General features: G+C 34.1%; 1 protein-coding gene across 1 annotated transcript in view; it reads right to left on the minus strand.

Annotated features, from left to right (window-relative positions):
• The window catches only part of LOC138717797 (activating signal cointegrator 1 complex subunit 3), a 277,866-nt gene that overhangs the window by 49,154 nt on the left and 211,687 nt on the right, over positions 1-17,025 (minus strand). Inside the window, exons 31-34 of the mRNA XM_069851636.1 lie at positions 9,300-9,437; positions 9,085-9,205; positions 5,492-5,624; positions 2,828-2,953 (exon numbers count right to left, since the gene is read on the minus strand). Of these exons, the coding sequence (XP_069707737.1) occupies positions 2,828-2,953; positions 5,492-5,624; positions 9,085-9,205; positions 9,300-9,437 (518 nt within the window). The remainder of the gene's footprint in view (positions 1-2,827; positions 2,954-5,491; positions 5,625-9,084; positions 9,206-9,299; positions 9,438-17,025) is intronic.

The raw sequence follows: 17,025 nt of genomic DNA on the forward strand, positions 1-17,025 counted from the left end.
TTTCACAGATTTCAAGATATAGGGTTTCATCAAACAAGAAAATTAAAATAGTTTGATGAAAAGAAGTATTGTAACATGCAAAGATTTTCAACAACACAATTAAAAAAAGCCATTTTTACAAGTCTTACAAATTACCTCAAGTGTGCCACAAAAACTTTCATAATGACTGCATAAGAAGAAACTTAGATACTTATAGCAAAAGGACACTATCTCACAATAAAGGTAGATTAACATTACTTAAACATTACTTAAATAGTACAAATTGTAGGCATTCGTTAATGCATTATATGATACTGGATTGGAGTAGAATGATCCTAGATTTGTTTATGCAGCTTTAATATACAAGTAGCTAAAACTGGCAATAACTGAGAATATAAATCTTCTACATATTATCTAAGCCCATTATTTTGCGGATTTACAGCATCACATGCAATGACTTTTATGCCAATGAATCCCAAGGCAATTTACCAATCATGCATACAGGAATTACTTATTCACCACTAAGGTACGATCACCTGCTGGCTGGAAAAATAGTTCTTGTTTCATAGTGGAAAGAAAGTCAACAAAATTGCTTTGGGACAGGACATGATAGAGAACACTGCATCAAGTGACACTGAGCAGGTGTTGTGTAACTACCCAACCCAAAATTCAGCCATTGTGCTCCTACTCTCGTGAAAAGAATAAAACTTAACACATTTCAGTTGTTAAGGGCCACAAGTAGTTCTTGCTTGGGAATATCAATCATTTCATATGCCTATAAGCGGCACAGTAATGTCCATTACTATACTGCAATTTATTCAGTTATCTGAACTGTCAAAGACATTTCACAAAACTCTTCAGTTTTCCTTTCATGTATCTCATCTAAACACTGACCATGCTGGAACTGCTTGGTTTGTTTGAGATCTGGAACTACCACAGACAGCAGGTCCAGGAACTCTACTAACAGGCTACTTTAGTAACTTTGGATGAAACTTAATAAAATTTATTATCATGTCAAAGAATGGAAAGCATGCATATTCATTGCATTTGCACTTGGTATCTAGAAGTGACCTCTTTGACATAGTCAGTAATGTCCTTCATTTCTCTCCCTGCATGACTGAGCACAGAAGGAATGCTGAATACCTGTATGTGGATGAGATGGGGGAAAAGCAGCACAGCTTGTGAACTGTTCCAGCCTGCATGTGTGGCATTCCAATGGAAGAAGGCAATTTTATTAGAAACTTCAGTAATGGATTATGGACATGACTAGTCAAGATCTGTTCATCTTGTTTCTCACTACAAAGGCTTTGCATCTCACTATGAAAGACACCCCCTAGCTTTTTTCCCATAATCCTCTCAGAATAGCAAGAATACCAGAACTCTTGCTTATAAGTTGATATTGTGATAACTTCAGATTTAGCTTTCCAGGACACTGCACATTAAAGAAACTGCCGAGAAAAAAGGAGCATGAGTAAACATGCCAACCTCATACTCCAGTGGGAACTTTCTTTTATATTGGGAAGAGCTATTAAATCAAACGGCTACATTTCTATATTCTACACTTAGCTTTGGGCTGTATGTTGTGTCTTAAAAATCTGCCTATCACAGATACCACATGATCAAAGCTTGGCAGAGACAAATCAGGACAATCATTTAACACAGCAATTCAAAAGCAAGACATTTTATAATAGCATTAATTATTCTTGATATTAAAAAGAATAGTGTCTGCAATGGCATAATTTTTAATGTTAGTTCTAGTATGGATCATGTGTGAATTCCAAAGTCATACAACTAAATGCAGCTTTACCCACATCTAACCCATGCAAAACCAGGATTTATCAGTTTGTCGCTCTCAGGGGAGACATATCACATAAATGTATCAATTTTGTAGTTACGAAGTAAGAGAAACGAATGTGCTTTCTTTAGTTTACACTTCTAACACTCTGCATTTTTAATTTCCCAGGAAGATCAGATGGAAATTCTGTTTTGTAATAGATTCTCAGCATAGCACTAGATCAAAACTAAGGAAGACTAAAAAAGAATTAAAGAAAATTATTTTACCACTTACAGGCTCCCACCAACAGTTGTCCATAAAGAACCCAGCTGAAAATTCAGCCAAATGATACAGATGTTAACATAGCTTCAGAAACATAACACTCTGGAGTACATCAAGAAATATTTAGTGCTATAACTGTTTAAGTCTTTATTTGCCATAGTATTTTGGTGGGTGAATGATCACATGACAGGTAAAATACCATTTACCAAAAACAACCTTGTGGCAAAGGCAGGCTGCATTGCTGGAACAGCTCAGGATAATCTGCATACCAGCTGGAGCTAGGCAGGATGACGACAATCACTGAAAATATTGCACACATGGTTTCACCAGGATACCTTAATGAAAGTAAACTTTATCACAGAGGAACAGCTGATAGCTATTCTCTCATTTATTAGGAAAATCCAGATTTTAATAGATTTTCTACAGAAAACTGGGCAGAACTTATCAATGTGGTAGCTAAAAAAAAAAAAGTAACACATTATAAATACAATACCTAAAGGAATGCGATAATCTGAAGTTTTATTTTAGGGATGCTGATGTAGCCTTCTCAGTAAGGCTATTTTATGGTTGTCACTAAACTATAAAGTTATCTGCCAGGAAATGCATTTATATTTAGAGAAAAAAATTATTACAAAAATGTGCACACAAGTTTTATTCCATGTGCAGGCCAGTGACGCTCATACATTGGACACTGCTAAGTATTCTAGGCTCCAACGGCAGCAGGATCACCTTTGGATCAACTCCATCCTCAAGTTACCTTTAGATTAAATTGCATTTGTATTTTATACTCACGTTGGGTTCATTATAAGTCGACGGAAGAAATAAGTCCAAGTGATATAATCCATTGCATCCTGTTTAGAAGTAATAGTTCCAGCAGCAATTTCAGCATTCAAGTGATCAGCTAGCACTTCTAACAAGCTGAAGAACAGAAACCAAGAGGACTTAGCTAGCTTTACAATCACAAAGACAGGTAATATATTTTGTAGAGTTATGCATTAAAAGGTTTATTACTTTTAATTTGAAAATATTATATATTTATATTCCAGTAAAGGAGAAAAGGGGAAGGAAGGGGAATGTAATTGCAAGGTCAATCATATTTTTTACATGGTAGTGGAATGAAGCTCAAATTATTTTTTGATTGGATCAAGAATGCACAAGTTTAAGTCATTCATGGAATGCACTTGGAGCTATTCAGCGATCTTCTGAATATTGTGTGTTGACCATATGATCATACTGGTTTAATCCAATAGAGAATCATATGGAAAGACAAACAGGAAATGAAACAGTGGCAATGGCTTAGCTAATACTTGACAAATACTTGAGGGCTATTAAAATTACATCAAAACCGTTTCCCCCAGATTTTGCCTCATCTTCATCCAACGCAAAAAAAAAAAAAACCAAACCCAAACAAAAGCAGCTACTTTTACCCAGAAAGATCTAAACTCAGAAACGCAATAAAACAAAGCAGCTTAAAATGATTCTTACAGAGTAGAATACTGTTTAGTGTCATTAAATGGAACAAAGACCTCCATCAGGGTATCTAATGAGACCATGCCTGGATAGAGTTCAATCGTTAATGATCAACCTAACTTTTTTGTATTATACTGCTTTTCCTTTTCCTACTGTTGTTTCCCTGTTGCTAAAAGTAAAGAACAATTTGGTATGAGTAGCTGTTTTACTGCTCTTTAACTCTGATCACATGCTTCTGAAGGTAAGAACAGCAGATGTTCTCCCATACTGTCCAGCAGAAACCGGACAGATGATTTAATAGTTATTCTATAATAAACAGTGCTTTCTCTTTTGCTTCTGATGTGCTATATTTCAGACCCATGATCAGTGAGAGCACAAAGCCTGTCATATGAGTTGTGTACTCAAGGCAATGGCTTTGTGAAAAAAAAATGTAAAAAAGTAAAAAGTTTAATTTTACCAATTGGAAATACTACAGAAAGCTGACAAATCTGCTCTGTGGTAGAACAGATGGGAAAACATCCTTGGAAAAAATCCTTGGAAAAAAAACCTAAACAGTTTCTCTTTGAAGCCTCTTACTTCAATAATTTGATCATAAAAGAGACCAAGACAACTTCAAGTTAATTGGATCACAACCTACATAGAAGTTAATGAGATTGCTATTAATATGAGAATTTTCATCTGAAAATTTATCAAATATTCTTTGTTTATAGCAAAAGATGGAATAGATCAAGATACAAAGTAAATATATAAACACAAAGTGACCTAATAGAAACACAGAATATAGCATTCCAACCAGGAACAAGGTGTGTTTATTACCATTATATAGAAAATATGATTTCTTTATTTAGAAACACCACTTATCAATGAATTGAGAGATTTCCTAGTTCATGCTAGCACCATGCAGTCTGGATATATCATTAATATTTTAATCACACTGTTCTTTTGACTTATTAGCTATAATTTTGAAGAAGCTGAACTAACCTTTTGTATTAAATACAATTTATATGTTAAAAAAAGAAAAGGGTAGTTTCCTAAGGAAATGAAGTGCATGTCTCCACATTCTTTGTTTTCAAAAATAATATGTCTGTCTGCCTACCACAGAAATTAACCTTCAAATTCACCAGCCCATTTTAACTACGTTTCACAGGTGGATAGCACTTTCAAGCTCCTTCAAATTTTCTTACCAGAGGTCCCATTATTGCTTATGTTGACAGCTGGAATTTCCTTAGGAGAACAATACTATGAGTTCTTCATCACTGAGAAAAGCTTTCAGTAATGCTCATGCTTTATTAGATGTCTAATTCCTCCATGAAACATGCATTTATAGGAGACCAATGTAACTGGTTCTGCTTCTTGTTGAACAATTAAGTATACTATAGATACCAAAACCAAGGCATGAATTATATTATGCTGCACAGCAAACTTCATCTCAACTAAGTTGAGAGAGGCTGCAAAAAGGTGGTGACAAAAATATTGCAATTTTTAAGTGGAAGATGTGTTGAAAGTGTATTAGTAATAATTTACACCAAAGAGATATCTTTTGGAACTTGTGAGATTTTGAAGAATGTCATATCTGTAGTGGCACAAATATTCTAGGTAAAAAGTGCTAGAAATTCACCTTTTTTTTTCCTATTAGTAATTTGTCACAGAATTTCAGTGAGGGCTATGAGGATCATGTAGGCTTGCTCTACACACTGGCCTTGAACAACAGTTCGTGCCATCTTTCAAAAGTCAGAGACAACATTCAGAAGCAGAGAAGCATTTGTAATATTATCTGAGAATGGACTAAGGAGCTTGACAGTGCTTCAAAACTAACGGAAGAAAGGATTTTTCTGCCTAAATATGGATAACAATTTTGAAAATTATTTTCCTTTAGGACTTCAATATTTAGGAGATATTCAGCACAGTTCTCTTTCATTTTTCTCTATCCCTTGTTTGTAGCATTGCTTATAGTCTGATCAGCTTTTCTGACTGCTTTTTCTATACCTTGATTCCACTGGGAAAGGCTCATAAAGGAATTTTTTGTAGAAGTCTTTCTTAATATCATGAACCAGAATTACAGCTTTTCCTTGGTCATCAAACTGTGGTCTGCCAGCACGTCCCATCATCTGAAGTACATCTGCCAAAGGGATAATAATGTATAAAACAAATGTATTTATCTGAATGTATACATGAAAGTATTTATGACCGTATAATGCACAATACAGCACATTTTGGCTTTCCTTGGCCTCATACGCCATATTGGTTTTGAAACATCTGTTTATTTTTTTTCCATCTCAGGTAAATCTATAATGAGCTTCTTTCTGGCAGCGACTATCTTCCTGCATACTTGAAGACCACCCACTGCAATAGAATCAAAGCTTACATCTAATATAAATTTCTTCTACTCTCCTTCTATTGCACATCCATCCCTCATTTGACAATATGCAATTAAAGACAATGAGTAAGAGAACTCAACTTACAAGAGCAACTGTCTATTATTTCCTAATTGTCAAGTATTTGACTTAAAAGTTCCTTATATAAGCTTTTCTGCTATGTATGATTTCCTAGATTTTGAATATTTTAGAGGAAAAAGGTAAAGGCAAATTCTAATTAGTGACAGCTATCTTTACAGTGGTAGAGATATTACCACTCATGCTTCAGGACAAGTTGTATTAGTCATTAGCGCTGGAGAAAAGATGGTTTTGTATCCTATGTCGTCCATATATCAGATCACAATATACAAATTTTAAACCAGATACAATTAAAGCTTACCTCTGCTACTCTGCTTACATGTCATCCTTGCAAATACTAGTTAATTATTTCTACAAACACTTTTTTTACAAAACACACTCAGCTTGCTACCTAGACAAAAAGATAAGTATGCTTTTCATCTGTTTTGTTTGTGTTTTCTCATAATCTGAGAAATGCATCTGCATAGGTTCTTTTGTGTCTCACTCAACAGAGCTCTGATTCCTTTTTGGTTCCTCCAGATGCTATTTAACTTTGAAGAAACAATTGAAAGCAATGAATAAGTAAGTTTTACATATTTTTTTAAAAAACTTCTTGTGTTTTGTGTATTCCCTATGAGCTCTATCATACCTGCAAAACATGTGGCTTGCAGTACCTGGCATTTTGAAAAGCAATTTCTTTGGCTTCAGAACTAATAAGCTTTTGGCCAAGTGGCCAGCTGGGGAAGGGAAAAGCCAGAGGGTGTAGAATGGCATACAGATATGGACAATGATAGGAGAAAGCCTGATGAAAATAAAGCTTTCAATAATGCTTTTTAACTTGCATACCCATAAGCGATATAGAGAGCAATGTTTTTTATCTGTTTATTCCTTGTGTTAAATTAGGAGTGACATGAAAATGGAAAGTGCAACTAGTTTGCAAATTATGTTTCTGAACAGCTATGTGCACAGGAGGGTGATGAAACAACTTGCTATTCCAATAGGGTGAATTAAATTTTGCATAATACCATATAGGAAATGGACTTACCAAAAAGCATCAGGAATTTTTGCCAGTATCCACTACGTAATTATCCAAAACCAATATTTTCTTTAATCACGATATGTTGCTTGGCTGCTTTTAATCACTGGACTAAACTCCTGAAATGTTAAATATGATCCAACTAGCTGACTAAATGTCTAGTAACAGAAAAGGCCCTCCCCCAAACCTCTGAGTTCATTCAGAGAAGCGTTTCTACTTATTTTGAAATTACTGAACACTCCAAAATGATTCATTCTGCCTTCAGCTGCTACCCTGGAGCCAAATGCATCCCTGATACAGAAAGGTAACTTCAGCAGGAAAAAAACAATTTATATCATGATGGAACAAGTGAAGGCATAACTTAAGGGCAGCACTAAAGACAGTATTGTAAAATTTTGGAAATATTTCAGAAAGAAACTCATTACATTTTCATTTTATTGCTGCTGCAAATCTGTACTACCTATCCACAGAACTTCCAGATGCATAAATATTCTCTAGAAAGTTAAAAATAAAAACGCTCTAACCAAACCGCACCATATGTTTCTTCATAAAGTAAGGAATTTGCATTTTCTGTCACAGCACAGTCAACAAAATCTAAATGCTTCCATCACAGATGGTGGTATTCCATCCATCCCCACCAAGTCATATTGAAAATTCAAGAACTGAACAACCCCCAATGTCCAAGTCACTTGGATTCAAAAAGGCAATAAAGTGCAAAAGTATAAGTGTGCCCTAAAACCTTTGTGAGTACTTGTAAAACAAATTTCTAAAACAATATAGTAAGTCTTCGATGCTTATTGAGTTTCTGATTTCTTTCAAATATGTTATTTTCTCTATTACTTCTCTCTGGCAGTCCCACAGATTCAACATAAAATTTAAAACTTCAGTTGATTTCTTTCCTCATCTCTTTTCCTGATTCAGTAATAGTTTTCACTATCCTTCTAGTCAGGACGAGTGCAATACTACTTCCCTGCAGACTGTTTTAAGTTTACATCAGCCTAAGTCTGTCACAAAACGCAAGTGTGCATGGCTAAGCTCTCAAGTCATAGCAGAATCTCTGAACCAGAAAGCTGGTCTGGAAATTGATCCCAAGTTTCCTCCAGCGCACTAATCACTAAATTAAGCTCTATGATGGTTTACTTGAAGAAGTAAGTAGTATTTTCAGTTCAAGCTTTTTTTCATTAGTGAGCTTCTCTTGTTGAAAAACAGTATGTAGTTAGTTAAAAAGATGCAAGCTTTCTATTTACATTACAAATAGCATTAAGATTGTCCTTATGTGTACAATCTCTGGCATAATATAGAATTAATTAATAATAAACTTTCTCTTGGGAAAAGGGAAAGCAGAACAGGAAACCTGGAATAAATATAGCTTGTCCTCATTCTTCAAGCTAAGTACCATCCAGACAAATATCTTCCCTGTCCGAACTCCGAAAGAAGTTCTTCCGTGGTTCATTTTCTTAAGCATGTTTAAACACTGCAGAACAGTTTATGAAAAGTGGAGTTTACTGGAGCCAGAAAGCAATAAAAATCTATATCAAACCAGAAACTGAAATATTTAATTTATCTGCTTATTTTTGGAGGATCACTTACTTGAAGTATCATTTACATCACTGAAGATACTTAGACTCATTAATGTTTTCTGTTGACTGCCAAGTGACTATGTATAAATTTTATGTTCTCAAACATGTGTGCTTCAACTGTTGCATTTCAAAACAGCTAAGTTTAGTGTTAGAAATCTATTTCTATTTAAAAACAGTTTCAAAATGAAAAAAAATTATTTGATGCATGAAAACTGCTTTTTATACAATTAACTAGGTAGCTAAATATGACTATATATTGTCCCTTTAGTTGTTTAATGTCTGTTTTAGATAATACACATTAAAGGAATTTAGCATGAGTAAAGGTTTGCAAAACAGAAATATTTTCAATATTACATAAAATCTTAAGAGTTCTTTTACAACTTGCATTAAGCAAAGAAATCCCTTCCTCAGCACTACTAATCTCTACTCAAATTACGTATCTTCAGTGATCAGTTACTAAATAATTAGGTCATTTGCATATGCTTGTAATACAGTTCGGCATATGAGCATTTCCATAATTTATGTGAGTACCTGTAATGGGATAATCCACATAACGCCTTGTTTTTCCATCATAGTATTCTGTTCCTTTAACAATTACTAAATGAGCTGGAAAATTTACACCCCAAGCTAATGTGCTTGTGGCAATAAGAACCTAAAACACAAAGAAAGATTAATGAGGTATATGTAATGAAAAGCCAACTTTTAAAATTCCATGTAAATCTAATTATGGCAAAGAACAAATGTACCTGGATTTTGCAGTTCACAAATAATTCTTCCACGGTTTTCCTGTCTCTTTCATGCAGACCTGCATGGTGCATGCCTATTCCAAAAGCAAGTGTCAGCTTCAAATTTGAATCTCTAACTGTCACTATAATGTCATTCATCTGTAACAGAAAGAATAGTTGCATATTTTAAAACAAATTACTCAGAAATTTTAAACTTTACGGTTGTTATTATCTTTTTTTATTTTTTTCTAGCAGGGACAATTTGATCAACACTGTTTATAGAAACAGGAAAACAAAAGTCTCCAGTCTCTGAACAGTCTGGTTTTAGTCTGAACAAAAATCAAATACTATATTCATGATGGGAGGAATACAAAATGCACATGACACTATTGATGGACTAAGTAGCACAGACACGGAAACTGAAATGCTGAAAATATCTTGACAGATCTGGCAAGTGCTGTGCATTTTTATCCGTGTTTATTTAATGCAATCCCTAGTATCAAAGGGGTTAAAGCTGATCTAAAACCATGGCAAATCCCTGCAACCAGTCACATAGTAATGGTAATGAAAAATTAATTTGGCTCTAATTCTATGAAAAAACAGACACAGTTAATTCATAATTCTGCAATTATTATTAATCAAAAAAGTTTCCTATTCACATGCCAAAATCCATATTAATTCAAAATTTTTTTTGGAGTGAGGTTGTAATTTATAGAATCAAATCCTGTAGTGAAACCCAACATACAATAAGTGTCTGCTTAAGTCCAGACAAAAAGCTATTTTTTATTATTATTACTATTTTTTTTCCAAATCTCATGTCAAAGACTACTTGGCAACACTTTAACTATCATTTTGACTATATTCCTTGCCTATGTATTCAAGTAATAAATTCCATAATAAGTCCATTTATTTTTGTAGACGACCTCTGTGAAAAGCCCCTCACTCACAAAGAACAAGAACTTCTGCCTTGTTTAGCAATGTTACCCATCAATATTCCTTCTGTTCTTTTATTTCTAAGGGCATTTATTATTTTATGTGATTTTAATATAATTATAGCCAGGAACTTTCAAACCTCATCTCTTATTAGTGGTTTCCTGGTGCCACCAGCAGTGGCATGATGATATTGCATACTTATGGGCAGAATCATTCATGGTTAACCTAGGAGGTATAGCCAAAGTTAGAGAAAAAGATAGTAGTTCAGAATAAATTACTCTGGGTAACTGAAGAATTTGGACTGAGTATTCAGTCTCATCTCAGACTGAATATCTCAAAATACTGCGATATGATACCCGCATGACTGCAGTGATATCTTCGTTTTCACTTAGGACTCCAAGGTGTTGCATTTCTGATATTTAGAATTGTAACCTTCTCTAAATGTTTCCTCAGATTTATAATTCTGAGACCTCAATGTTAATAGAATTATTTACATATATGAACCCCAGTAATATATGTCGCTACTATTATCAAAAAACCTGTAAAAGGTACAAAAAAGCCAGAGAATATAATAGTCCATATTCAGGATTTAAAAAAACCTCAAAGAACACATCAAACAATACAGACGTTGTAAATCAATCAATTCTGTCCGGAAGAGAAAATTACAAAGCATTTAAAAAAGTCTCTTTACTGAAGTAGTATTGGCTAACAGAACCAGAACTGATGGAAGTACTAGAGAACCCAATTAAAGAAGAATTGTTCAAGTTTTGGCTTGGTCCAATCAAGTTGATCTGTTAATGGAAGCTCATAAGCTTTATTTTCCCTCACAGTGCAGTGCCTGGATGTTCGTACAAGCTTCCTGTATTATAAGACATGGAAGGTTTGTTGTATAAACTGAGCTGGCATGTATAAGAAGAGAAGAGGATGCTTACAGAAGAAAAAGTGAAAGGGACTATAATCCACTGAAAAGAAAGGAAGCAAAAAGAAAAAAACAATCAATTGAGAATTGAAGAGGGGATGAATCTACTTAGGAAAGGGAAACAAGAAGAAGGGGAGATAAGTAGAAGAGAGTAAAGAACTGAATGAAAGGAGGATATGTTAAAGGATAAAGTTTATCTATCTAGATACAATTGGCAAACCTTTGATTTCCCTAGTCAACATGTAGACACGTGACTACAGTGTAGACATGAATTATAACCCACCTTAAAGATTTTATTCTTCTAAAACAAAAAAATAGCTCAATAAAATGAGGACCTGTATACCATTGTGTCTACAATTACAACCATCATCATACATTATTAAATATAGTTTTGAATCTATCAATGATTTGTGTGCTATGGATTTATGAAATGGTGCTAGCACTGCATAGGCTCTTTATGCTTCTGATATTTGCCAATGTTTTGCTAGCATTGGAAATATCAGAAAAAAGAATGAAAAACTTAATACATTTACATTTTAATAAATTTCTGTATTCAAAAATTGACAAAAGCTATTATATTGCTGAATTAGTTTTTCCAAGAATTATTGCCTTATGATATGTCCTTAACTTAAGGGCACGAGCCAGTTCCAATTTCACTATTCACATGGGCAGAATTTGGTACTAGGAAGATAATGAATCTAAAATCCCTTTTCCCCTAGAAGAGTACAGGGTTCAAAATAGCTGATTTGGATTAGTCTGCAGCAACTGGACTGTTTCTTCAACACACGCATTTTTATAGTGTTAGTTATTTTCAGAACAAACCGAGCTAAACCTTTTTTTGCCATGCAGTTGCCACCATAAAACATCCTAAATTCACACTGCTAGGAATTTTTTTTCTCTCTGACTTGTATTACAGTGGTGGCCTGTGGTGCTGTTAGTCATACCTGCAAAGTATTGTAATTTACCACAGGAAAACTAAAGAACCCTTAGCAGGAGAGCTGGCGCATGTACTACTATCCTGTCATTTTAGCAGCAGGGAATCCTAGTCATTTTTAGCTGACCTCTTACTTTCACATAAATCAATGTAATAAACACAACTATTTTACCCATAGGTGCAATCCAAGGCTTAAAATTCTCTTGACAATTTATTTAAAAATATAACTTTCTTATGTCACTGTAGTGTATGAACACTATTACTTTCTATTAAGAAATAATGGCATAACAGATTCATTAACCAGAAAAGGAAAACAGCGTCGTGACTATGAAACAAATCTAACACTTCTGCAAGTTATAGCTTCATTACTATTTATGTTTCTGAGAACAACTGTAAAGTTAAATCATAAAAAGAAAAAATATTTTATTTTACTAACAGAAAAAGTATATCAAAAATAATATAAGAAAATATAAATGGTACTGACACAAAAAACCTGTACAACAGTGATGCAAGCAGGGATTTTTCTCTGGACTCCCAGACAGGCAGGATTGGGCCCACGTGGAAAAGGATTTTCTGCCCTTCACAGACTGTTTTGATGAACAAACAAAAATACCTTCTGTGCTTTCCTAAAATTAGGAATCCACCTTTTAATAAAACACCTCCGGAAACCAATTTGGGACTCTAGTAGTGTTGAAAAACATTTATTATAAAAAATAAAGTTTATTTCTACTTTTTATATTCTAATCTCTGAGCAAGCTATTTTTTTCTCAAACTAATAAGTAGTCATTTTCTTTGTTCCTGCACATATGTAAACTGTTGAACCATTTACTTTAAGCTAATAGAACTTTTTTTTATATTTTAAATTTATTATACTTAAAAAGCTTTTGTAGAAAGATAGGATTCCATTTAAGTAGATACATTACCCTGTGCCTGAAATACATTCCAGTCAGAGTATAATTCAGCAAGTTGATGACAATGCTGGCTCCAAAAGAAAGGAGGAGACCAGATTGGACAAGAATGAGCTAACAGATTGTGCAGCCCAATTCTGTCCCTTTGAGTGTGATATATTGTTTCAAGATGCTAAAAACCCATACTTTCTCAAAGCATATCTGTTGTGCTGGTTTTCCCATTTTCACAGAATCCTCATTATTAGTACTCTGTACTCTTTTCAAAGCACGTCAGACTCAGACCATATGCCACTGAATAATGCTTATCAATTGTCTAAAATGCCCAATAGAAGAAAGATGTGCCAAACAAAAGAATCGTGTAAGTTATGAAGACTTTTACAAAAATAATTACATATTTCACATCTGCTACAGATGTTAAATGAAATAAAACCATCTCCTTGTTATAACTAAATGTTAATTTTTTATGACACACTTTTGTGTCATAAAAGCAACATCTTGTAGAAAGAAGCTGAACTTTTATAATGAGTGAAACACTTAGAAATCATTCTTGGATACTCTTGTGATCTTTAGAGGCAGAAAAAAAAATTCATCTTATCAAATTATTTATGATAAATAGTCGACATCCTCGCCCATATAAACAAGATTCCTAAAACACCTCAAATAAGATTATTCAAGAAACTTTATTTTAAAATATGGTTTAAACAGTTGAGATATATTATTAAACCATATATATTTAACAGTAAAAATCTCATCTAAAAGACAGCAATATACCTATTCATGATATAGACCAGATTATTCTATTCCTGTTTTATAGCACAGCATTACCTCAGAACAATAAGATGGAGATAACAGGCTATTTGATTTAAAGGTTAGATAAGGAAAAGTCATCTTTTGTCTTTCCAACAGTTCTTGGGAATTTTTTTGTTGTTTTGTTATTGTTTTAGCAATGCAAGGGAGAACTATATGGTAAAATTTCATTGACTATCGTGCGTATGTCTATGCACACTTCCACATAGTGTATGAACACATATACAAATCTGTAATTAGCTCACACATGTTTATACACTTCATTTCTAGAAGAATAAAATAACTATGAGCCTGATTCATTCTTCTGGAGTCACTGAATGCCCATCATTCAAACCCCCTTTAATTCAGTAGAAACTGACTATTGCCTGGTACCTGGTATGCATGCTATTGAACATTACAGTAGGTATGTTTGTGCTAAAAGATTTTCGTTATTTCTAGAGGTTTCATAAAGAACATTCTTAACAAGATGCAGATGGCAAAATGATGCACAAAGCAGAATGCAAAAATCATTGTGGTTAAAGTTAAAACTGTGTACATGGGCACATTTCTTCTCAGTCCTCCCACTGTAAATATAAAAAAAATATCCAATTATTGGGGCAGGGAATAAATTTCATAAAAAAAAAAAAAAAGAAAAAACCCAAACAGCCAAAACACACATCAAATAAGGAAACATCCTACTTATTTGCTGGTAAGAACTGCACTCTAACTTCAAACAATATAGAATAAATACTACTTTGTACTTTTGTTTTAGGTTAAAAACAAAAAGCAGTAAAAACATTAGAGAAAAATAAATAAACTGAAAACTTCATTCTAGTAAATGATGCTGTAAAAAGATTGCGACATCTGCCTCAATTACAGATGTAGCTGAAAGAGAAGGACTTGTTCCTCTTTAGACAACTCCTAATGTAGAACAGCATAACTGGTCTCATCCAAGCCTACCACCAAAAAGTAGTGGATGTATCAGTTTATGAAAGGATAATCTGAACTACTGTCCCTTTTAACAAGAGAATAGGACACAACTCTGAAGATGACAGTCTTGGCTGATGGCTCCAAATTAGAATTTTAGCTGGAAAATCTAAAAATCATCTCATGATTATACAAAAAAGCAGGGTAAGCATGCAGATTTCTTTTTTCATTGGCACACTGGCATCAATGAACAACAAAAAGAAAGTAAGAATTACCCAATTTAGAGGGGCAGTCTTCCCTGTGAGATGCACTGCACTGCCTCTTCACATTTCTGTCATGATGCACCTGTGCCTCATAAGTAGCACGATCTTTGTCTACTGAAAAGGACTTGCAACTACTGCAAAAGGCAGCTTCAGCTGCTTCTTCAGTCTTTGGTGAAAAATAAACTCTGTGTTGGGGCTTCAAATCCTAAGACAGATGGAGATTTCATTTTGAAATGTGTATGGACAATGTATTTTGCAGAAAAGAAAAATATCCACCTCTAAGGCTCTAAAATAGGTATTATTTCTTCTTCAAGAGACTGCCCACTCATACTCTGTTTTGGACAAACTGTGGCAGTCCTACTTAAATCCTGAAGAACTTCTGCATGTCCTATGCATAGCAGTTAGCAAATGTAGGGATAAGCTTGGAAGCATCAGCTACAAATCTCAGTAAGCAGGGTATTTCGGCATGAGCGGAGGCTTCCTTGCTCAGACTAAACTAGACTTGTGGTATTTGAGTGGACATTTCTTAATAAAAAGCACAAACTTAGCCTAAAATTTAGTTGAATAGTATCTATTAAACTCATCTAACAATTGTTGCACAAAAATAGGTCCAGTAGAACTGGAAGACTTATCAGTACTAGAAATAGCAATTTTCATCAAGTACGGTTCAGTCTTACGAAGACTGACTGCAGTCTCAACTTTCTGAATACCTTTCAACTTTCTGGATGCTGCAAAAACATGGTTATGAGTAAGAAACTATATACCAGACATGGAATTCAGGGAAAGCACACATGAAGAAACATCTCCAAAACAGAATGGAGCTGCCTGTAATATATATATTCAGTAGATGGATGTAGAACAAAAGGTTGTTTCTGCATGTCATTTACACATACAAATATGTATTCCAGAAGCTCCATACAAGTTTGTGACCTTTGAAGTATAACTGATTAAAATATTGCCTGAATTTGATACTCGGAGCTGAGCGGCAAAGACAGGTGTGGATTTCTCTACTATCTGAGAGTTCTTGTGAAGAGAAGTAGTCTGGACTTTAGTGAACAGAACCCTTCACATGTGCAGATGAGAGCCTTTTTTTTTGCACTTTTGCACTGATATTACAGGTAGCATCTCTATGGAGAAGATGAGGGAAGGTCAGATGATGGCATTGCTGAAAAATGGGTACCAAAGATCCAGTACTAGACTCTATCCCCTGCTCCAGTCCCCCTCTCATAAGGCTTGAATCTCTCCGTTTCTGTCACAGAAAAGTTGCCATGCCACTGTGTAATAGAGAAAAATCACTTTTAATGGCTGCAAGAATTTGTGTCTACCTCAATACCAGTCTTCTAGATGTTATTTTGATGCCATTGTTAACAGCATTTTAAGAAGCCTTATGAAGCCTACTCATTAGGAAGCAAACAGACTAACATTTAGCCTTCATGTAGCAACCCCAATTACACCATTACACAAAACTAATCAATGAGTTCTCAAAGGAATTTTATGTCAGCCAACATTAATGGCAGACAAATAAGACCGAATGAAGAAAAATATCAAGGCCTCTCGTAAAGCTTGCAAACTTTGTATTTACCCATTTATGAGAAATCTTTTCTATCTCATCATACTTCACAAGTAACAATTACAAACACGTTGAAAATAATTTGTCTAAGTTTCCCTAAAGGAACACTGTCTGGAAAAAAAAAAAAAACAATGTGAAAAACTGACAGCATCAAAAAATGTTGCTTAAAGGCAACAACAATTTATTTCTTCTAGCTGGTCCATTTTTATCCAATATAGAATTGAGTAACACTTGAAATATGTGGACGAATATTTAAGATAGGGAAATACTGTAAGTATTCACTAGTTCTACTTTTAAAACTTAAAAATGCTACAGCAACATTGAGAGAATTTTGTCTACTTCACCTAGCCCAAGTTTGACTTTAACGTAACTTTAAGTTGGAGTTTTTAAGTAAAAAAAATAGTATGGATAAAGAATTAAGCAGAACTACACTGCATAGGTAGCATTTCCGTAGCTTTGTCTTTTGCTTCAATGTCAAATGAAACGCACGCTTTTTTTTTTTTATCA

The sequence above is a fragment of the Phaenicophaeus curvirostris genome, chromosome 2, assembly GCF_032191515.1.
Source record: "Phaenicophaeus curvirostris isolate KB17595 chromosome 2, BPBGC_Pcur_1.0, whole genome shotgun sequence".
NCBI classification, from domain to species: domain Eukaryota; kingdom Metazoa; phylum Chordata; class Aves; order Cuculiformes; family Cuculidae; genus Phaenicophaeus; species Phaenicophaeus curvirostris.